General features: G+C 44.8%; 1 protein-coding gene and 1 long non-coding RNA gene across 2 annotated transcripts in view; one reads left to right on the top strand and one right to left on the bottom strand.

The window, feature by feature from the left end:
• Positions 1-213: 213 nt before the first annotated feature.
• mtnr1bb (melatonin receptor 1Bb) overlaps positions 214-23,131 on the bottom strand; it is a 34,073-nt gene continuing 11,155 nt past the window's right edge. Inside the window, exon 3 of the mRNA XM_077242710.1 lies at positions 214-1,135. Within this exon, the coding sequence (XP_077098825.1) occupies positions 288-1,135 (848 nt within the window). The 3' untranslated portion in view covers positions 214-287. The remainder of the gene's footprint in view (positions 1,136-23,131) is intronic.
• Positions 3,321-5,670, top strand: LOC143749967 (uncharacterized). Its single transcript, XR_013207095.1, has 3 exons — positions 3,321-3,459; positions 5,051-5,141; positions 5,567-5,670. It is a non-coding gene; the product is annotated as an uncharacterized LOC143749967 (long non-coding RNA).

Genomic DNA, 23,131 nt, shown 5'->3' with positions numbered 1-23,131 from the left:
TACAACAGACCCACAAAATTGTACAAAATGTCTTCAATAAATAGTCCATATATACATGGATTTATAAGGTACTTCATTTAATTTTCAATATAAATTGTGAGTTAAATATTTCTTAATAATAGTGTTTTGGAATGGATCACAACATCAAAAATAAAACAAGCACCCTGAGTTGTGTATAATGGTTTTTTAGCATTAAAAAAAGTCAAGTGTTCACAGTTCCAAGTGTATAAATTTGCTTCATCCATCCATGATGTTTTTCTTTGAACAGTGATTGGCTGAAAACAAAGTCACTCGTTGTTATTGATGGCCGGCGAGGGTTTGCTCCTTATCCCATCTGTGGCGGCCCTCGAGGTCTCAGTCACAAACCTCCGAGGAATCCACAATGACGTCATGATCCGCACATACTCCTTTCGGAAGTTCCGATTGAGGAGTCCGTAAATGATGGCGTTGAGGCAACTGTTGAAATAGGCCATAAAGTAGCTGACCACAAAGAGCCACTCTGGAACACGCGGAGCCATGACCTCTGGGTTGATGGCCACCACCAGTCCGATGAGATTGAGCGGAGCCCAGCAGATCGCGAACAAAACGAACACCACGAACATGGTGACGAAGTTGCGCAGGTCGCTGGGCCTCACCCTGGAGCGTTCCTCGCTCTTCACTTTCCGCCTCACCTTTATCACCAGAACCCAAATCCTCAGGTAGCAGAAGGTCACCACGCCGATGGGCACCAGGAAGTGAACCACCACCACGACCACAGTGTAGGAGCTGCTGGCAGTCTGCGTGAAGGTGCAGGAGTAAACGCGGGGGTCGTAACTCAGCGAGCCCACGAAGAAGTTGGGAAGAATGGCCAGCACAGTGAGCGCCCAGATCAGGGCCACTAACAACAGCGTGTTCCGGTAGCTGTAGAGACGCCCGTAGGCAAAACTGTGACAGATGTAGCAGTAACGGTTGATGGCGATGGCGGTGATGTTAAAAACGGAGCCGATCACGCTCAGGCCCATTAGGAAGCCGCTGACTTTACATTGCGTGTCCCCCAGAGACCAGCCGTCATGGAAGATCGCGTACAACACCAGCGGGTACGGATAGAATGCCACCACCAGGTCAGCGAAGGCCAGACTGACAACAAACACGTTGCCTGAGCGAAAGAGAACAAGAGAAAGAGGGCTTGTTAATAATCTTGTTTTTACCAGCACAATTTGATACTGTTGCCAGATCAATTTGATGTGAATCAAACTTAAAAACCATGATTTTAACTTCCATAATTAGACTGTGACCAGGTAAAAGTAGCTTTCACATGAATTAAACAAATACATTTTTAAAAATATATATATATTAGTCTTAATATTTACTGTAGAATTGTGTAGATGCGACTAAACCGATATGATTATCATCTTCAAGATTCATTTGAGGTTTGGGGTCAGTGAGATTTTTTTATATTATTCAACAAGGGTGCATTAAATTGATTAAAAGTAACAGTAAAGACATTTATAATGTTACAAAAGATTTCTAATTCAAATAAATGACGTTATTTTGAACCTTGTATTCATCAAAGAAACCTGGAAGAAAAAGTCATAGTTTAATTAAGCAGCAAATCAGCATATTGATTTCTGAAGGATCATGTGACACAGAAGACTGTGGTAATGAAGCTGAAAATTCAGATTAGAATACATTCAGGAATACATTTAATTTTAAAACATATTCAAATAGAAAACAGCTTTTACCTAATTTTCACTGTATTTCTGATCAAATACATGCAGCCTAAGAAACTACTTTCAAAGACAAAACCCAAACATTTGAACGGTATCACATTGACACTACGCTTTTTAGTTTTTATGCCAATTTTTTTAGTTTTCATGGCAACTAGCACACATTTTATTTTTTTGTGAGCTGTACATGAGAATCATTTCATGCATTTATGTAAGTAGATTCCTGCCTTTGCCCCTCTAAGCCTGTGTGGTGGAACTTAGATTAAATATAGGGGTAAACTCTGGTAAATGACAAGTTGAGAACCAGAGTAAATGAGAGAGGAAACAAGAAGCAAGAAAGACAAAGCTACTGAGCGAAAAGGAAAGAGAAAGGCTGAATCACATCAAGCTTGATCTCCAGGGAGTGTGAAGCCTTTGATTACACTGACAGCAGAGAACACATCGCTCTCTAAAACAATGCACTCTCTTCTAGCATCTGCCCTCTCACACTCAGCTCATGCATGATCTGCTGCCTTAAAACGAACAATCCATTTACTCACTTTCTTGTGTTAAACAGTCATCATTTACAGATTACTATATGCATGTAGAAACAGCTTATTAGCATAGAGTCCTTTAATCCATTTTACTGGTGGCAAATACCTGCGTAAAGGCAAATTTGCTTCAGATGCATGCTTGTAAATTGAGATATCATTTTCAGAAAGTGATTTGGTAGAATAATAAAAGTGGAAAGAAGAATCTTAGAAACACATGCAAGGTCACATTTTACCCCATGATTAATAGATGTATTTTGCTGTTAAAAAATTATTTTTAACTTATACATTTATTTATTTATATAATTTAAATCAATACGTAATAGCATCTGCTCACATAAACACAGCATACATGAGTAGTTTAAATACAATTCTGTAGTGAGAATAAGATTTAGAATAAGGCAGGGACGTGCACAGACATTTTGGGGGGGAAAGGGCATCATAATTTTTTTTTTTTTTTAAATAACAAAACGTTAAATATATTGACACAACTCTGACTTCCCTACCAATTTATTGTAATTCCCTCTCATTCACACAAGTGTTTCATTCTCAACTGATTTCTACAAAAAAATTCAGTTCACACAGAGTATTAGTCTTTAGTATATCCACAGGTTTAGTACAAGAGCAGGCAACAGTAAAGGAAACAATTCTATGCCAATAGTTTCAAATACATATTTAGAATAACTGACTGCACCAAGGAGAGGGACTTAGTTTCACTAATATATTTGTTCTTCGAAGTTAACCAAAACAAGCTAATCTGCATTTTTAAACATAACTTTTCAGGGGAAAAGACTCTTGATGCAAATCATTAACTGGAAGTTAAAGTTCTGTGGTGTTATGCTTTAGTTATTTTGTTTATCCTATTCACCTGCAGTGCCTTGTCAAATTATGCAAATTAGCACATTGTAATTAGTAAACACCTAATATTAATGTGGCGATTGTGATGACATTATTATTATTTTGATGATAAATTACATTATTATTGTCATTTACCTGTAGTGTATTAGCCTGTATGTAATGCAATGATGGCAGGTTTATTCATCACACTGATGGTTTTTTTACAGGAAGCAGAGAACAAGCAGGAGAAACAGGTAAGCTTACACTGAGAGGTTTGGTTGAATGACTCAGCTTGTGGATAACTCTCTTTGTCTTTTTGCAGGTGTGTGGCGGACCATGGTGACTGATGATGGTGAAGCTGGGCTGGAGAACAGGGATCTCAACAGGTGAGCAGAACAGGTAGTCGGGTAAGTTGAGCGGTGATCAACAAGACCAGACAGTGATGGTGTGGTGAGTGATGGTGACAGGGTTTGATGAATTAGAATTTGGACGAGGCTGATCGAGTGGGTCTGGTGTAGATGGTGTTGACTCTGTGACAAGTATAGGGCCCTATGAAATCCGTTTTATTTTTTCCCAAATTCCATTTTTTCCATTTAAATTTTTCTGGATTCTGTTTTGGAACTTTTATTTTAATTGTTAAATTAGTTTCAATAAATTAATTGAAATCATTTAAGTTATAACATTTAACAAACTTATACAGGGCCCTATGAAATATGTTTTATTTATTTTTTTCTCAAATTTCAATTTATTTTTCAATTCTCTGTTTTCTGTTTTAAGATTCCATTTTAATGGTTTAATTAAATTTGAATAATCACAAAGCATCTCTAATTAATTGAATTCAATAAACAACAATTTATTAATTTAAATACATTTTTATTTCTAACAAGCTTTTTTTTTTTTTCTTTTTTTTCAGAAATTCTGTGTTGTGTATTTAAATTTTTCTGGCAATCAAATATAGGCATAAAACAATAATTTAATTGATCTTTTAATCATATTAAATTAAACACTTCTTTGTCAAACAAAGAGCTAAACAATAATTAAAACAAAGTTTTATAATAATTTATTATTACTATTAGTGTTATTATAACATTCAGAGTAGCTAAATTGTACTGTACAACAGTAATATAGCCTATTGCTGTCACAATTTCAAGTTAAACCAAACTTTTGACAGGCTCCCGTGAAGACCTTAGAGTTTCTGTGTGTTTGTGATATGAAGATAGTTTTCCTCAAATGAAATGGTAAAATGGTGGTGAAGTGACTCTCAGAGCGGCTCTGGAAATGAAGTTCATGTCCTCATACAGTGAGGCGGCAGAGGCTGAGGCACCACACGTGCTTCAGTGTGTGTGTGTGTGGTAATGAAACCGCGCGTCTGCACCATTCAATCACGCAGAGACAAGCAGAACATGCAGGAGTCATTCTTAAATAGTCTTTTTGCGATTTAATATTCACAGACTAGTCTATATCGCGATCAGCCAAATTCCGTTTTTATGACTGGATTCCACGATTCCGTCCGCGTTTTCCACATCGCGGAAATCATAGGGCCCTACCTTAGCTAAACCTTTAGCTAACTTATTACATTAGCTAGTAGCTCATGAGTGATGCATGTTAGCAGGACACAATAACCTATATTTGTCTTTTGGCTAATTCGCTGTAAAGTCGAGGCACCGGTAGCTTAGTCTTTTGTTCATCACCACTCACCTTCACACACGCCAAGAAAAGCACAATTGTGACAGGAACTGGGAGGGACTGCTGCGTGTCTGTGTGTATGATGTGCCGATCATGCAAATTTTCTTTATGCACATAATTGCTTTTTATTTAATTTTTTTTTCTTTCCTTTATTGGAGTAAAATGTGATCTGGACACATTCTTTCCGGATTTCATGAGATTCACCTTTAAAAGAATAATATATAATTGTATCAAAGTCATGAGTGGTGAAGAGCTTTAATCAGGCACACATTTACCCCTCATCGCCTTCAGCTTTTTCGACCTCCAGACCATTTTAACATTCAGTCAGTGCCTCTCTCCCTCCCTGCCCTAAGACTCTGGAAGAAACGTGAGGGCCATAAACGTAAGGACCCCCATTAATCACATTTTTTTTGTTAAAGCGATTCAAAGCATTTGACATGAATTTTGTCAGATATCACCAATAGCAAAGTGTTTACAAACAAAAAAAAATTGACAGGAAGGAAAAGCTGTTTTTTCCCCCCATCCTTTTCAGCAAATGCCAAAAATCATTCTTGGCACTTCTCAGCATGACATTATAGAGATCATAACCCAATATTCTCTTCTGTTCATCGCTGTGGCCTTTAAAAATGATCCAAAAACCAAAAAACTGTTTCAGCCTGTCATGTTGAAATGACACTAACTTTTCTATTTTCAGCTATTTCCTCTTAGCTTTGTTCACACGATAAAACCAGTGAAATAAAGAAACACAATAACCCTGACCTACCTGAGCCAACCTTTCATCTCTGTGCTTTCTTCTCTTTTCTTTAGACTGTTATCCCCATGCAGCCACAATAATTCAACTTGAGATGAAGCACATTCAAGGTCATACTGCTGCTCTGTAGATGAATGTACCATGAAATAATACACCATGAGACTCACATATAAACCAACCTGTGAGTAACATACACAGTTTTAAAATCTCTAAAGCCAGTTACAGTTTTTTACAATTGCTAACACACAATTTTGCAAACTATGCTGGTTTTATCAAAATACTTAACACAATTCACAAAACCACACACCCAAACTGCAAAATACCTCATATCTCCTGCAAAATGAAGCACTGCAACCAAAACTACATATAGCATTATCAAAATCAAACTTTTGCACGAAATGGTACACACTTCATTTATATTACCAGATTTTTGTCTAACCAACTACACACTGTTGGGCATAATGAAAAGCACTCTCATCTTTAGTATGCTTTGCCATAATACTAAAATAGTTCAAATTGTAGAAAATTCTTCAGATTGTTCACATGACAGAAATATTTGCAGATACACACACATGCTGTTGAAATTATTTTTTTTTTTTTCAACAAACAAGTCAGTGCAACATATGCACAGCAGATATATTTACATTGGCCTGAACAAAAATATGCTCACAAAAAACAGTAAACTGAAAAACTAAATTGCAGAAAAAATAAATATATAAAAAAGAGGCAAGAAAAATAATTAGGCAGCATCTTGCCGCACAGCTGGGTCAGGCCACATCACAGGCAATATCTACCCTTGCCAGACATCGAGGGAAGAAGTGCCTTGAGTTCCTTATCCATCCCTGAATCACACCCACATCAATCTCCTCATGCCTCTTCCATAGCCTGCACAAGAGGCATGCGCACAAAGGGCTGCCGGTCGTATACCTTCCACCGCCATGCTGAAAATAACTCTTCTAGGGGCTCCTACTCTTCCTCTTCTTCCTTTTTCTTTTCCTCTTTCTCTTCCTCCTCCTCTTTCTCTTCCTCCTCCTCTTTCTCTTCCTCCTCCTCCTTCTCTTCCTCCTCCTTCTCTCTCTCTTCCTCCTCCTCTTCCTCCTCCTCCTCCTCTTTCTCTTCCTCCTCTTTCTCTTCCTCCTCCTCCTTCTCTTCCTCCTCCTTTCTCTTCCTCCTCCTCTTCCTCCTCCTCCTCTTTCTCTTCCTCCTCCTCTTTCTCTTCCTCCTCCTCTTCCTCCTCTTTCTCTTCCTCCTCTTTCTCTTCCTCCTCCTCCTCTTTCTCTTCCTCCTCCTCTTTCTCTTCCTCCTCCTCTTTCTCTTCCTCCTCCTCTTCCTCCTCCTCTTCTTCCTCCTCCTCTTTCTCTTCCTCCTCCTCCTTCTCCTTTCTCTTCCTCCTCCTCTTCCTCCTCTTTCTCTTCCTCCTCTTTCTCTTCCTCCTCCTCTTTCTCTTCCTCCTCCTCCTTCTCTTCCTCCTCCTCTTTCTCTTCCTCCTCCTTCTCTTCCTCCTCCTCTTCCTCCTCCTTCTCTTCCTCCTCCTCTTCCTCCTCTTTCTCTTCCTCCTCCTCCTCTTTCTCTTCCTCCTCCTCCTTCTCTTCCTCCTCCTCTTCCTCCTCCTCCTCTTTCTCTTCCTCTTCCTCATCCTTCTCCTCTTTCTCTTCCTTCTCCTCTTCCTCGTCTTCCATTGTTGATGTAAAAAAAAGGTGCTCACCTGTGGTCTTTTCATAGTACTTACATCCTGATTGAAGTGTTAACCATTAACCATTGAGGTGTTTGGCCAGCTGGCACATGTATTAACCAATTAGCTCATGTAGTGTAATTTTAAATGGCAGTGTTTTGAAATGGCAGACATGTGACTTTATGTCAGATTGTTGTGTCTTATGCAGAGAACCGTGTTCAGTGCATTTAAAAAGTGCCATTTTGAATTGCAAAATGTGTGTAAAGCAGAAAATGTGTTTAGACTTTTGGAGACTTTAGAAGAGGTTTTGCTCTCTGTGTGTCAGTTTAAATATTTGAGCTGTGCATGTCAGTTTAGTGTGTTAGCAATTGGAAAAAACTAATGTTTTAACTTCATACATGGTATACAATCACTATATAGGCTAATCCTCTTACAAAACGGCATGTGTATGAATGCGTTTTAGTATTTTTATGTTCATAATTGCCTTTGGTCATATTAAAAGCTCCTGTTAATAATCATATTTCTTTATTTATATACTTTTATCAAAATATGTACAACATATACAAGAGAACCTATATGAGTAATGTGTTTGATTAATGATTTACCATGACTTTCTTTATTCCTAATAGCTGAAGAATTTTTTTTAGATCTGAGCACAACCGAAAAAAAAAGGAAATCTTAATGAAATAGATTTTTAAAGTTGGCTGATAAATCCAGGTTTTCCAGGACTTTGGGAACTCTAATTCTAACTCTAATCACTCTAACATGTGAATGTCACATTCAACTTTGAAAACACTATCTTTTTTACCATGTCCTGAAAAGTAGCAGTTTTGAACATACAACATAAATGTCTTTTTCAGGTTTTCTTTCACATTGTAACTTTTCCAAATAGGAAATGACAGAGGATCCTGGGGAAAAGTTGTGGAGACAGAACAGAAGGCAATGGTTCTTATGTCTAAGGCTCATTATAAAAGCACTTGAGCAGGGTCAGACAGGGTTATGAAACCCTCAGAGTACAGTATAAAATGATACATGCTTGCCCTGCTCACCTGTCAAAGACTTTAAGCGCATAAAAGAAGGGCTACAGCTGTAAGAGACACAGACACTCCTGCCTCAACATGCCCACCAATCTGGTGGCCTTTTTTGCTTTTCCTTACGGATCTGGACAACCTTTGCAAAAAGATTTTGGGAAGCCATGCCAAAAGCAATATTAAATCTTGACCCTGCCATTTATAACCAATCACCATTGAGGAAATCCTTCATTGTGTCCAGGCAGTTCATCCAGAGAGGTACAGGAACTCTTGAGAATGAATGACAACACAAATCAACAGAATACAAATCAACCGAATAAAAGGGAAATAGAGCCAACACAGGGCAGTGCATCCCTCATATAAATGGCTATTTAATATTTCATTTAAAAGAAATGAAGTTAATAGTATGATCAATTCACTGTGGGGGGGGGGGGGGGGGGGGGGGGGTAATCATTAATTTAATAATCATCAGCAGAAATCCACGCAGTTCTTTCTGACTGATCCAAGCAAATACTATTTGTTCTTCAGACAGCTTCCTGAGTTAAGTCTTTAGGCTTGAAGTGTTTCATTGCACTGTCCATGGTGCTGAAACCAAACTCCAGCCATGTCACAGTGCGAATGAAGACAATTCACATTTACATAGCTTTCATTTCAAGTTAACAACACAAACAACTAGCGAGAAGGCGTAAGTTTATATAAACTGAAAAATGCATTCATGTGACATGCCATATATACACTAGCCTAGAGTTAAAATTTTTTTAAATGTTTGATCTTCTTTCAAGTCTCTTTTGCTCACCCAGACTCCATTTATTTGATCAAAACCAGTAATACTTATTTAAAATAGCTGTTTTGTGGAAAATGTGATTTTTTGGGGGGGTTTCTTTGAAGAATTGACATTTAAAAAGAAACAGTCTTTACTTTTATTTCAATGTATCCTTGCTTAATAAAAGTATAATTATTTTAAAAAATATATAAGGATTCTATGATTGGAGATACATTTTGCATTTCAAAAACTTAAGGAAAAAACTGTTCACTAACAGGAATTATTTCCAGTATCTTATTAAAAACAAATTTTAATAATTTGGTGCTTGCCAAACAGAAGTTACTTCCTTTTTTTAATTATTATTATTTATTTATTTTATATTAACGAAAAAACATATTTCTTTGTAGTGTTGTTTGTAATCTCTGTTACATACTATCAACATTGTTACTCTACCTTAGTAACAGAGTTTGACGGTAATATACCAAAAGAAAAACCTAACTATGAATGATTTTGCCCAACATAAAATTTCTTTCAGGGAGTGAAAGGTGATCCATGCATAATTAGAGGAAATTGAACATCTCCTGTTCTTGCTGAGTATGGCTTATGGTTCACTCTGAGCTCAATTCCACTTGAGTTCAAGAAGTGTAATTACTAATGGAGGAGGATGACCTTGAGGAACTTCACATGCAGCCTCATTTATGTGCTCATTAGCACAGCATCTGCGCTGTTACTCATAATTGATAAAAGCTGATACCACATGCGATCTCTCCACTGCATATGATTAAGCACCAAGTGAATTGAGAAAAATGAATTGAGAAAATGTTACTGCGAATTAATTCAGAATATTGTTGTTGACACAATGATAATGACAGCGACTATATTATTTTGTTGGCTTGAGAAAGCTAAAACATTCAAGCAGTGTGCTAATTTATTTAAGAAACATTCTAGTAAAATGCTAAAACATGTTAGCAATGTGTTAAATCAATCTAAAAATGTATTAAAACTTGACGATCCAAACCAGCTTTTACGAATAGGGTGTCATTTTCCACTATGGGGCTGATAACAGAGCTCTTTGGGATATAATACAAATGTGCCAGTCATTGCCTTGGTAATGAAAGAGATTACAGACAATATAAGATATATAGTGGCCGCGTTATGGAGGATGATCAGATATTTCTTTTAATTCTATTATTAACTTGCGTTAACTTGCAGCAGACAAGTGACCAATCCTGAGTAGTAACATCACTACCCAACCGTGCAGAGAATTATAATGTGTGTGTGTGTGTGTGTGTGTTCATCATTAGAAGAAATAGAGGAATAAAGACAGCAACATCAGGCATTATGCAGACCAAATTCAAACCTGGGTTACTTACAGCTCTCATATGTCATAAGCATGCACTGCTTTCAATGTATCATATAAGCAAAATTGCCTGATCACAACCTTTTACCATTTCAAAAGGTTTTCATCAGTGAGGAGCGTAGCATTCAATGTGTAGTTTAAATGTGTAAAGTATAATCCTTGATCCTGAAAGGTTAAAGTCCTTATCAATATTAACCTCGTTGGAAATTATACCCAGTCCAGCAGTTACATTTTTTATCAATCTTTTATAACATGCAGCAGGACGAAGGACTCGGTCAAGGCAAATTACTGAGGAACAACTTTTCTGTTCCTTTGGAGTGATATATTCACAACGTCATTTCACACTAGGTAAAATATGGAAATCATTTTGGGATATGTAGATGAGGACGGTGACATGTTTTTTGTTGTATTTTCATAGATTGCAAATTCCGGCTGGTGTCCAGTCTTTTGGGGTATGTGAACTAGGAATGATGAAAAACTGGACTGAGTCCCAAATAGAGCACCAAGGGCTAATCATAATTGGTACCCGGAAAGCATGCACTCTCAGTAGAATCAAACGACAAGCACTACTGTTGTGCCCTTGAGCCATGGCCACTGCACTTCAAACAGCTCCCAAATGTCCTGAGGGGGCTCTATGATGCTATTACTAGTATTATCTTTATACAACCATCATCATCATCTTTCAATAGCAATTACTAAAATAAACTATGATACAATAATTATACTACCTACTTTTATTTCATGTCATATCATTATATTAACTCTTTCTCCGCTGAACGTTGCCAGCGCCAGCATTTTTAATGATTCTCACAAAACGTTCATGGCCCCCAGAATATTTCGTTGTATACATATATCTTAACAATAGATCAAAAGAAAGAACAGAGTCTCCGCTTTTAAACAACAACACAACAAACGTGGGTAAACTTGATCGTGGGTAAGTTTCATAAAAAAGCATAATTTTTAACAAAAAGCTGCATTAAAAAAAAATGGTAACCTAAAATATGTGCTTAATGTAACATCTTAATTGAGTTTATTCAAATAGAAATCATTTTAAAATTACTGAGTCAACCTAAATATGTTAAGTTAGGTAGGTTACACCAACAAAAAATGTAAGGGTAAGATCAGATAGAAATTGCTCTTTAGCATAACAATTGCAGGTTACTACTTTTTTACAGTGTGAGAAAATTGCGTTTTTGTCCAGATCGTTCACTTCGTCCAGATCGGATTCAGAACAATAATCAAAACATAGATAGAGTAGATCAAGTCCATCAACACCCCCAAAGCTTCACAGTCGTTCCCTCTTCCTGGGTCGACATTTCATTCGGTAACATTTGGCAGTTTTGATTTATATGCTGTTTAATGTCTGACAGTTTACAAATGTATGCAATGCTTCTATTGCTGGTTTCTGCTGCTGCTTCGCTTGTTTTGGGATCTGGAGATTCTTCACTATTTACAAAAATGCTTAATAGCACCCCCTACCGTACAACAGTGAAAACATGGAAAGCCAGAAAAGTGTTGAGTCATAAATGACGACATTTTTTTTGTCAAAGTGTTAATTGGTCGTAAAATAACTAGGATAATTATCGGTACGCCATTGTGCCCGCAATAAACTCATGGAATTTCTAATACCTGATCACCCTTTTCGGGTTTAATTTGCGATAACATCTAAACCATCTGAATAATATCCATTAAATAACATGTACACAAATTATGTACTACACAAAGAGGCTCTCGTCACATTCAAAATATTGCTCTTCCTGCTCTGGAATTTGTAGTTCCCTTTCGTAGTCACTCCGAGTTACGTCGGATGACGACGAATGGGGGTTTCGCTTAGAACACCTATCGACTTCGAGTATTACAAAACGAGCCAATGGCGATGAAATGCCATGGGTCTGCGGAATTTGCATAGGGTATCTCCTCATCCCCCTCTGCCCCAGAGGTGGTTGACACGGCGTGCCGTCCACGGACCGTTTCGCCCCTGTCCCCCTCTGTCGCCAGACCCCTGACAGAGCAGGCCCCTGTGGAACGCTGGTCCTTCCCTGGCCTCCTCTGTCAGGGTGCGGTTATGACCTTGCCCCCACACCGGGCCGGTATGCCGCCCTCGTCTGGGCTGGTCATTCCGCTTCGCTGCACCCCGGGGGGACGTCTGTGGTTCTTCACTCCGCTGGCACAGTTGGGAGCCTGCACTAGAGCTTCCCTATCTTTTCCGCTGGGTCGTGCGAACCATCGGCTCGGCTATGCGATTCAGTTCGCACGGTCTCCTCCCTGCTTCACGGGAGTCCGCTCCACTTTGGTCGGTGGCTATCATGAGAGTGGAGGTTGCTCCCTACTGGCGAAGGGTGCGATTGAGACTGTCCCTCCAGCCGAGATGAGGTCCGGGTTTACAGCCCCTTCCTCATTGTCCCGGAGAAGTCTGGTGGGTTACGGCCAATCCTGGACCTATGCATCTGAATCGCTCCCTTCACAGGCTGCCGTTCAAGATGCTCCTGGCCAAACGCATTTCTGGATGTGTGCGGCCACAGGATTGGTTTGCAGCGATCGACCTGAAGGACGCCTACTCTTATGTCTCCGTTCTCCTTCGACTCAGATCGGACCTACGTTCTGCTGTCAGGGCGCGCGCATATCAGTACGCTGTTCTCCCATTCCGGCTAGCCCTGTCTCCTCGCGCCTTCACAAGGTTGTTGAGGCAGCCCTTGTTCCTCCATGGGAACACGGGGTTCGCATCCTGAACTATCTCGGTGACTGGCTGTCTTAAGCTCACTCCTGAGACCAGGTTTGCGAATACAGGGACCCAGTGCTCCGGCACCTAGCTCGTCTGGGCCTTCGGGTCAACTGGGAAAGGAGTAAACTTTGCCCCATGCAGAGGAGCTCTTTTCTCGGTATGGACTTGGTCGCCTTCTCCACTCAGCCATTAAACAAGAGTGCGGTCCCACTGAAATTGTTTCAGAGGCTCCTGGGGCATATGGCACATGCAGCCGCGGCAACGCCGCTCGGATTGCTTCATATGAGACCGCTTCAGCTGTGGCTTCGCGATCGAGTCCCGAGGTGGGCATGGCATCATTACAGTACAGTTACAGTAACTCCGACCTGCCGTCAGACCTTCACCCCGTGGTTGAACCTCAGTTTTCTACGGGCCGGTGTTCCCCTAGAACGAGTTTCCAGGCATGTTGTTGTCTCCACAGATGCCTCTTGTGCAACGGACATGCTGCCGCGGGCTCCTGGACAGGACCCCAGCGCCTTCTGCATGTCAATTGCCTCGAGTCGCTGGCAGTACGCCTTGCCCTGCACCGTTTTCACACGTTGCTCAAGAGTCAACACGTACTAGTCCGTTCAGACAATACCGCGACTGTAGCGTACATCAACCGTCAGGGTGGTCTACGCTCCCGCCGTATGTCGCAACTCGCACGCCACCTCCTCTTATGGAGTCAGAAGCACCTGAGGTCCCTTCGTGCTATCTACATTCCGGGAGATCGGAACTTTGCAGCTGACGAGCTGTCACGGTTTCGGCCCATCTCCGGCGAATGGCGACTCCATCCCCAGTGGGTTCAGCTGATTTGGGACCAGTTCGGGGACGCACAGATAGATCTGTTTGCCTCTCACGACTCGACCCATTGCGCCCTGTTCTATTCCCTGACCGAGGCACCCTCGGCACGGATGCACTGGCGCACAGCTGGCCGCGGGGACTACGCAAATATGCGTTTCCCCCAGTGAGCCTTCTCGCACAGACCTTGTGCAAGATCAAGGAGGACGAGGAGCAGGTCATTCTGGTTGCGCCGTTTGGCCCCACCCGGACCTGGTTCTCCGAACTGGTACTCCTCGCGACAGCACCTCCTTGGCCTATTCCTCTGAGGAAGGATCTCCTTTCTCAGAGACGGGGCACCCTTTGGCACCCTCGACCCGATCTCTGGAGGCTCCACGTGTGGCTCCTGGACGGGACGAGGCAGGTTTGAGTACCCTGCCACCAGCGGTGGCGGCAACCATCACTTCCGCTAGAGCATCGTCCTCGAGACATGTCTATGCGTTGAAGTGGAACCTCTTCGTCAACTGGTGCTCTTCTCGTCGAGAAGACCCCAGGAGATGCTCGATCTCTGTCATGCTTCCTTCCTGCAAGATGGGTTGGAGCGAAGGCCGTCTCCCTCCACCCTGAAGGTGTATGTGGCCGCTATCGCCGCATATCACGAAGCAGTTCAAGGTAAGTCTCTGGGGAAGCACGACCTGATCGTCAGGTTCCTGAGAGGAGCGAGGAGACTGAATCCTCCTCGCCCTCCTCTCGTTCCCTCTTGGGACCTCTCAGTGGTCTTAAATGCCCTGCAGAGGGCTCCCTTTGAGCCTCTGCATTCAGTTGAGCTTAAGTCCTGTCTATGAAGACAGCGCTCCTGGTTGCTTTGGCCTCTATCAAGAGGGTAGGGGACCTGCACGCATTCTCCGTTGACGAAGCGTGCCTGGAATTCGGGCCCGGTCACTCTCACGTGATCCTGAGACCCCGGCCTGGATATGTGCCCAAGGTTCCCACCACTCCCTTCCGGGACCAGGTGGTGAACCTGCAAGCGCTTTCCCGGGAGGAGGCAGACCCAGCCTTGGCACTGCTCTGTCCAGTACGCGCTCTCCGTGCTTACGTAGACAGAACGCAGTGTTTCAGGACCTCAGACCAGCTCTTTGTCTGTTATGGTGGGAGACTGAAGGGAAAGGCTCTCTCAAAGCAGAGGTTGTCTCACTGGATAGTGGACGCCATTGCTTTGGCTTACCAACAGCAAGGCCGACCGTGCCCCCTTGGTGTGACAGCCCACTTCACCCGGAGTGTGGCTTTCTCTTGGGCTCTAGCGCATGGCGCCTCGCTGGCAGACATTTGTAGAGCTGCAGGCTGGGCGACACCCAACACATTCGCCAGATTCTATAATCTCCGAGTGGAGCCTGTGTCCTCTCGTGTACTCGCTTCAGTTAGCTAGTACTGGACCCGCTCAGGTGTCTTCGCTTGCTCGCCATTCCACTCCACGGACTGGATACGTGCGATTATTCCTCAGGTGAGCCTTCCTCTCTGAAGCCCTGAGTTCCTCCAGCACTGTTGACGCTGGCGCCAGTGTCTATTGCCTGGGCGTCGGCTAGGTGCCTCCGTGTGCATGGTTCCTCCCTGAGTAACCCAGGGAACCCATGGTTCCTCCCATTCGTCGTCATCCGACGTAACTCAGGGAACGAGGGTTACATACGTAACCGAGACGTTTTCCTCTCAAAGTATAACTGCTGACAGAGTTTCACGTCATTCTGCCAACACAAATTGAAAAAGACTACAGTGTATCCCACTTATATCAAACCACACAGGCTCCTTCACTACAATCCACCCTGTGATCAGACAGCCCACTCTGAACCTCTGCTCCCTCAAGCCAAACACTATTACATCATTCAGCCCTTGGAACAGCCACATAAAAAACAATATCCTCGTTGAAGGCCTGTCAAAACATCAACATGTTGACCTTTGACTCCTTCAAAGTGAATCAGATGAGTCATGGAGTAATGTAAATAAAATGTCTCAGATTATATTATGTAACTGCAAACAGCAGAATAAACGTCACAGAGGTTCATCTTCTCCGGCTGTGGTGAAGATATACGTGTGTGTGGTGGGTTTGCTTAATTTTTCTTCTTTTTTTTCTTAAGAGTGTGGGTTTTTATTTCATGCTGATGTAAAAGTAAAGATTTAAAGGGTTTAAAATGCTTTAGGCATGCAATCTTTGATCAGATCAAACTTGGGGTTCATGAAATTCAGTATGTGTGCCTCAGCCCACAATTCCCAATGATTAAATGATTTAGTCAAGAGCTTTGCATTATTATCACTGGATGTAGGGGGTAGAATGATGGATTTCATTAAAGTAAAGTGATCACACCATGCCCCACTGTACGCATGCATAAACGGATCTCGAAAATCTTGACATGCAGCACTTTTTTTTGCCGGGTCTCTGGTTTGTGAAATCAGGATGGATGGATTTGAAGATCATGGTGATGCCTTAGCCTGCCTGTCCAGGGTTTTGCTGTTTTATCTCATGCCAAGGTAATATCAGCATGCAGCATCCAAAACAGAGCATTTGCCTAGAGAGCAAAGTAAAGTTTGCGAAGCTGTGAAACCCTTCAGCATCAGTTTAGTTCTGTTTAATTTAACATGCTTTATTATCTTTGCATTTGTTTGGCATTTCCACAAAAAAAAATATTTGTGGTTGAAATAGGGAGGAAAAAGTGTTCTTGAGCAAACTCGCGAGTGACACCAGATTACTGTCATTCCAACAATCCAACTTCAAGACCTTTGGTTTAAAGTGTCTGCTGAATGATACATCCTGAGACAACAATATCATGGTCCAGTGAGTATCAGGGCCGTGTCTGTTAAATTGGACGGAGACAGAAACGGTGGACAAATATTTGTTCCATGCATTAAAACCCAAGCATCTTTCAAAAAGTTTAAAAGAGGCTGCCATCTTGAGAACAGACAGGCAGCGACGAAGAGTTACTGCTCTAAACCTATCAAGTAAACATGAACGTGAGGCCGAAACTCTGTCTCTTATTTGAACCTGCGGTAGAGTGAAACAAGAACTGAATAAAAACCGTTTGGTAGAGATTTATTTTTCTACCCGTTAAATTTCAAATTTCCTCCCTGGGCAATGACATTTGCTGGAACATAAGTGAGGGAAAGAATGGAAATAAAATATAAAAAAGTGAAAGAAGGAATAAAGGACATGAGCAAAGTTCTATTACATTGGTGAATTCACTTTTGACACATGCTCTCCTGGTGCCACTATAGCACAACTGGGCTGAGTAGATTGAATATAATTATATGATCTTTTAAAACCTCTTGAAAAAACAAGCCAAATTCAAAAAGGGAGATGCAAGCATGCACTCTTTCACAGGGGATGTAATAGACAAAATCATTCATGTTATGCAGTACACTTTTGTGTCCCTATCATACAGTATCGTTCAAAAGGTCAGTATGATATTGTTTTAATGTTTTCGAAAGAAGTCTGTTAATCTAATTTTTTAGTTAGATCAAAAATAGTCCTAAAAGTAATATTGTGAAATATTATTACAATTTCAAATAACTGTTTGCTATTTTAATATATTTAAAAATGTAATTTATTCCTGTGATTGCAAAGCTGAATTTTCAGAAGCCATTTTTCCAGTTGTCAGTGTCGCATGATCCTTCCGAAATCATATGAAGATTTTTTTTAAATCTTACTAAAAAGTATGTTTGTCAAAATATACTGAATAAAATATTACTTAAATTTTTCACCCTAATATCACAAATACCTCAACATAAATGTGAAAGTAAATATTTTCACTAGGTTTACAATGTCTCTGGGTCCTTTTGATTACCTTCTGGCATAAAAATATTCCAAATGTTTCACTGTTTCAATGTTTTTCACTATAAGGAAAGTTAACTTGGTATTTTTCTCTTTTTTTCCAGTGCAAATGTATAAACATTCTTAAATCAAGACACATTTACTTGAGAAGCAAAATGACTTGAGAAGCAAAATGACTTAAGATATTAAGTCATTTTGCTTCTCAAGTAAATGTGTCTTGATTTAAGAATGTTTATATATTTATTGGAAAACAGGACAAAAATACCTAAGAAAATCATTTTTTGCAGTGTTTCCATTCTTTAATTGAATTGTTTTAGGCAAAACAAAAATGTTTTTTTGAGAATAGAGTTTTGACTAATAATCATTTTATATTACGGTATAATTCCCTTTCCATCTTGATAATATTTAATTAAATTCCTTTAAAATGACATTGTTCAGGAAGTGACGCATATGCAGTTGAATAACGTCTCGGTTACATATGTAACCCTCGTTCCCTGAGTAGGGAACGGAGACGTTACGTCGGATGACGACGAATGGGGGTTTCGCCTAGAAAGCCAATCATCTTCGTGTATTATAAAACGAGCCAATGGCGATGAAATGCCATGGGTCTGCGGAATTTGCATAGCGTAACTCCGCCCCACCTCGTGGGTATAAAAGGAGGACGCTCGGCAACATGCAGATATGTCTTCGCTGAGGAGCCGAGACTGAACTCAGGCGTCTACCCAGCGGTACAGCGGAAGTGGCAGGGAGACGTAACGTCTCCGTTCCCTACTCAGGGAACGAGGGTTACATATGTAACCGAGACGTTCCCTTTCGTAGTCACTCCGAGTTACGTCGGATGACGACGAATGGGGGTCCCCGTGAAATCACGCCACCTTCACAGCTGTCTTCCAGTGCCCTGCGAAAGTCTGATCCCCCTGTCGTGATACTGGCACAGACGAAGGAGTCCTACTTAACACAGGAATACCAAGGTACACTGGGAAGCATATCTCAGAGGAGATATGCCGCAGCATGCCTACCCGTAGGGAGGACTTAAGATACACATATGGCCGGAGGGCTACATATGGAGGAACACTGGAGTGACCAGCCCGAGGGGTGGCAACTTTCAACTCCAGGAGGGCAAGATGGCTTGCCAAGGGAAAGACACATGCTCAAGGAGGCTTACAGTGGAAATACACATGTGGGGGTTACTCAGGGAGGAACCATGCACACGGAGGCACCTAGCCGACGCCCAGGCAATAGACACTGGCGCCAGCATCAACAGTGCTGGAGGAACTCAGGGCTTCAGAGAGGAAGGCTCACCTGAGGAATAAACGCACGTATCCAGTCCGTGGAGTGGAAAGGCGAGCAAGCGAAGACACCTGAGCGGGTCCAGTACTAGCTGACTGAAGCGAGTACACGAGAGGACACAGGCTCCACTCGGAGATTATAGAATCTGGCGAATGTGTTGGGTGTCGCCCAGCCTGCAGCTCTACAAATGTCTGCCAGCGAGGCGCCATGCGCTAGAGCCCAAGAGGAAGCCACACTCCGGGTGGAGTGGGCTGTCACACCAAGGGGGCACGGTCGGCCTTGCTGTTGGTAAGCCAAAGCAATGGCGTCCACTATCCAGTGAGACAACCTCTGCTTTGAGAGAGCCTTTCCCTTCAGTCTCCCACCATAACAGACAAAGAGCTGGTCTGAGGTCCTGAAACACTGCGTTCTGTCTACGTAAGCGCGGAGAGCGCGTACTGGACAGAGCAGTGCCAAGGCTGGGTCTGCCTCCTCCCGGGGCAGCGCTTGCAGGTTCACCACCTGGTCCCGGAAGGGAGTGGTGGGAACCTTGGGCACATATCCAGGCCGGGGTCTCAGGATCACGTGAGAGTGACCGGGCCCGAATTCCAGGCACGCTTCGTCAACGGAGAATGCGTGCAGGTCCCCTACCCTCTTGATGGAGGCCCATGCAACCAGGAGCGCTGTCTTCATAGACAGGAACTTAAGCTCCACTGATTGCAGAGGCTCAAAGGGAGCCCTCTGCAGGGCATTTAAGACCACTGAGAGGTCCCAAGAGGGAACGAGAGGAGGACGAGGAGGATTTAGTCTCCTCGCTCCTCTCAGGAACCTGACGATCAGGTCGTGCTTCCCCAGAGACTTACCTTGAACTGCTTCGTGATATGCGGTGATAGCGGCCACATACACCTTCAAGGTGGAGGGAGACAGCCTTCGCTCCAACCCCTCTTGCAGGAAGGAAAGCACGACAGAGATCGAGCATTTCCTGGGGTCTTCTCGACGAGAAGAGCACCAGTTGACGAAGAGGTTCCACTTCAACGCATAGACATGTCTCGTGGACAATGCTCTAGCGGAAGTGATGGTAGCCGCCACCGCTGGTGGCAGGGTACTCAAACCTGCCTCGTCCCGTCCAGGAGCCACACGTGGAGCCTCCAGAGATCGGGTCGAGGGTGCCAAAGGGTGCCCCGTCTCTGAGAAAGGAGATCCTTCCTCAGAGGAATTGGCCAAGGAGGTGCTGTCGCGAGGAGCACCAGTTCGGAGAACCAGGTCCGGGTGGGCCAATACGGCGCAACTAGAATGAGCTGCTCCTCGTCCTCCTTGATCTTGCACAAGGTCTGTGCGAGAAGGCTTACTGGGGGAAACGCATACTTGCGTAGGCCCCGCGGCCAGCTGTGCGCCAGTGCATCCGTGCCGAGAGAGCCCTCGGTCAGGGAATAGAACAGGGCGCAATGGGTCGAGTCGTGAGAGGCAAACAGATCTATCTGTGCGTCCCCGAACTGGTCCCAAATCAGCTGAACCGACTGGGGATGGAGTCTCCATTCGCCGGAGATGGGCCGAAACTGTGACAGCTCGTCGGCTGCAAAGTTCCGATCTCCCGGAATGTAGATAGCACGAAGGGACCTCAGGTGCTTCTGACTCCATAAGAGGAGGTGGCGTGCGAGTTGCGACATACGGCGGGAGCGTAGACCACCCTGACGGTTGATGTACGCTACAGTCGCGGTATTGTCTGAACGGACTAGTACGTGTTGACCCCTGAGCAACGTGAGGAAACGGTGCAGGGCAAGGCGTACTGCCAGCAACTCGAGGCAATTGACGTGCAAAAGGCGCTGGGGTCCTGTCCAGGAGCCCGCTGCAGCATGTCCGTTGCACATGGCGCCCCAACCCGTGGAAGAGGCATCTGTGGAGACAACAACATGCCTGGAAACTCGTTCTAGGGGAACTCCGGCCCGTAGAAAGCTGAGGTTCCTCCACGGAGTGAAGGACTGACGGCAGGTCGGAGTCACTGGGACTCGGAACGTGCCGTGATGCCATGCCCACCTCGGGACTCGATCGCGAAGCCACAGCTGAAGCGGTCTCATATGAAGCAATCCGAGCGGCGTTGCTGCGGCTGCGGATGCCATATGCCCCAGGAGCCTCTGAAACAATTTCAGTGGGACCGCACTCTTGCCATCGAACTGTCGAAGGCAAGTCAGCAGCGAGTGTGCGCGCTCGCTCGTAAGCTGCGCGGACATGGCGACCGAGTCGATCTCCATACCGAGAAAAGAGATCCTCTGCACGGGGCAGAGTTTGCTCTTCTCCCAGTTGACCCGAAGGCCCAGACGGGCTAGGTGCCGAAGCACAAGATCCCTGTGTTCGCAAACCTGGTCTCGAGAGTGAGCTAGGATCAGCCAGTCGTCGAGATAGTTCAGGATGCGAACCCCGTGTTCCCGAAGGGGAACAAGGGCAGCCTCGACGATCTTCGTGAAGACGCGAGGAGACAGGGCTAGCCCGAAGGGGAGAACCGCGTACTGGTATGCCTGCCCCTCGAAAGCAAACCGTAGGAACGGTCTGTGTCGAGGTAAGATGGAGACATGAAAGTAGGCGTCCTTCAGGTCTATGGCTGCAAACCAATCCCGTGGCCGCACACATTCGAAAATGCGTTTGGCCGTGAGCATCTTGAACGGCAGCCTGTGAAGGGAGCGGTTCAAGACGCGCAGATCGAGGATCGGCCGTAACCCACCGGATTTCTTGGGGACAATGAAGTACGGGCTGTAAAACCCTGACTTCATCTTCGGCTGGAGGGACAGTCTCGATTGCACCCTTCGCCAGCAGGGTAGCAACCTCCGCTCTCATGATAGGGGCATTGCCACCGACCATAGTGAAGCGAACTCCCCTGAAGCGGGGAGGAGACCGTGCGAACTGAATCGCATAGCCGAGCCTGATAGTTCGGGCGACCCAGCGAGAAAGGCTGGGAAGCTCGAACCAAGCTGTCAGATACTGAACCAGCGGGGTCATACGAACCACAGGCGTCCCCCCGGAGGGGCAGCGAAGCGGAGTGACCAGCCCAGGCGAGGGTGGCAAAGCGGCCCGGAGCGGGGGCGCGGTCATGCTCCGCGTCCTGACAGAGGAGACCAGGGAAGGACCAGCGTTCCACGGGGGTCTGCTCTGCCAGGGGTCTGGCGATAGAGGGGGACGAGAGTGGTGAGGTCCGGAGACGGCACACACTGTCGCCCGCACCCTCCGGGACAGAGGGGGACGGGAGTGGCGAGGCCCGGAGGCGAGAACTCTGTGACAGAGGGGGATGAGAGCGGCGAGGCCCGGGGGCGTCGCGCACTGTCAACCGGCTCTGTGTGCTCAGTGATGGGTGTATTGATTCTTTCTTTGACCATAATTGGGTACTGCCCACCCGTGGGTGGGCAGCGGGAGAACAAAAGATTCTCCCCCGGCCCTCCGCCGGGGGAAGGAGGGGGCCTGCAACCACCTCCTGGGAAAAAACCGACACCATCACTGAGCAGCCCGTCTCAGGAGCGCCGCTTAGCCTGGCGTTTAGCGGGGCGCGGGGCTGGAGAGGGCTGTGGCGCCTTCCTGCGGCCTCCTCCACGACGCGGCCCAGGTGAAGGCTGCTGCTGGGGCCGTGCGGGAGGGGAGGGAGCCACAGGAGGGCGCCCTCGGCGGCGAGCAGTCTGAGGTGTCTGTACCGACGGCTGGGTGGAGGCAGCAGCAGGCCGTCGGGGCAGAATATGTTTAATCGCCTCAGACTGCTTCTGTGCGGTTGAGAACTGCTGGGCAAAGTCCTCAACCGCTCCGCCGAAGAGGCCGGCCTGGGATATGGGGGCGTCGAGCAGACGGGTACGCTCGGCGTCCCGCATATCAGCCAGGTTCAGCCATAGGTGACGCTCCTGGACCACAGAGGTGGCCATCACCTGACCCAGGGAGCGTGAGGCCACTTTCGTCGCTCGGAGAGCGAGGTCAGTGGCGGCACGCAGCTCATTGAAGAGCCCTGGGTCAGTCCCCGCCTCGTGCATATCTCTGAGCAGCTGGGCCTGGTAGACCTGCAAGGTGCTCATCGCATGCAGAGCGGCAGCCGCCTGTCCTGCAGCTCTGTGAGACCTCGCCACTAAGGTGGACGAGAATCTACAGGCCTTGGACGGGTGCTTAGGATTACCACGAGATGAAGCACTCTGAGGACATAGTTGCATGGCAACAGAGCGTT

This window comes from Siphateles boraxobius, unplaced genomic scaffold (genome assembly GCF_051911475.1).
Source record: "Siphateles boraxobius isolate OS27281-9 unplaced genomic scaffold, OSU_SipBor_1 25, whole genome shotgun sequence".
Lineage (NCBI taxonomy): Eukaryota > Metazoa > Chordata > Actinopteri > Cypriniformes > Leuciscidae > Siphateles > Siphateles boraxobius.
This window is presented reverse-complemented; position numbering and strand designations above follow the sequence as displayed.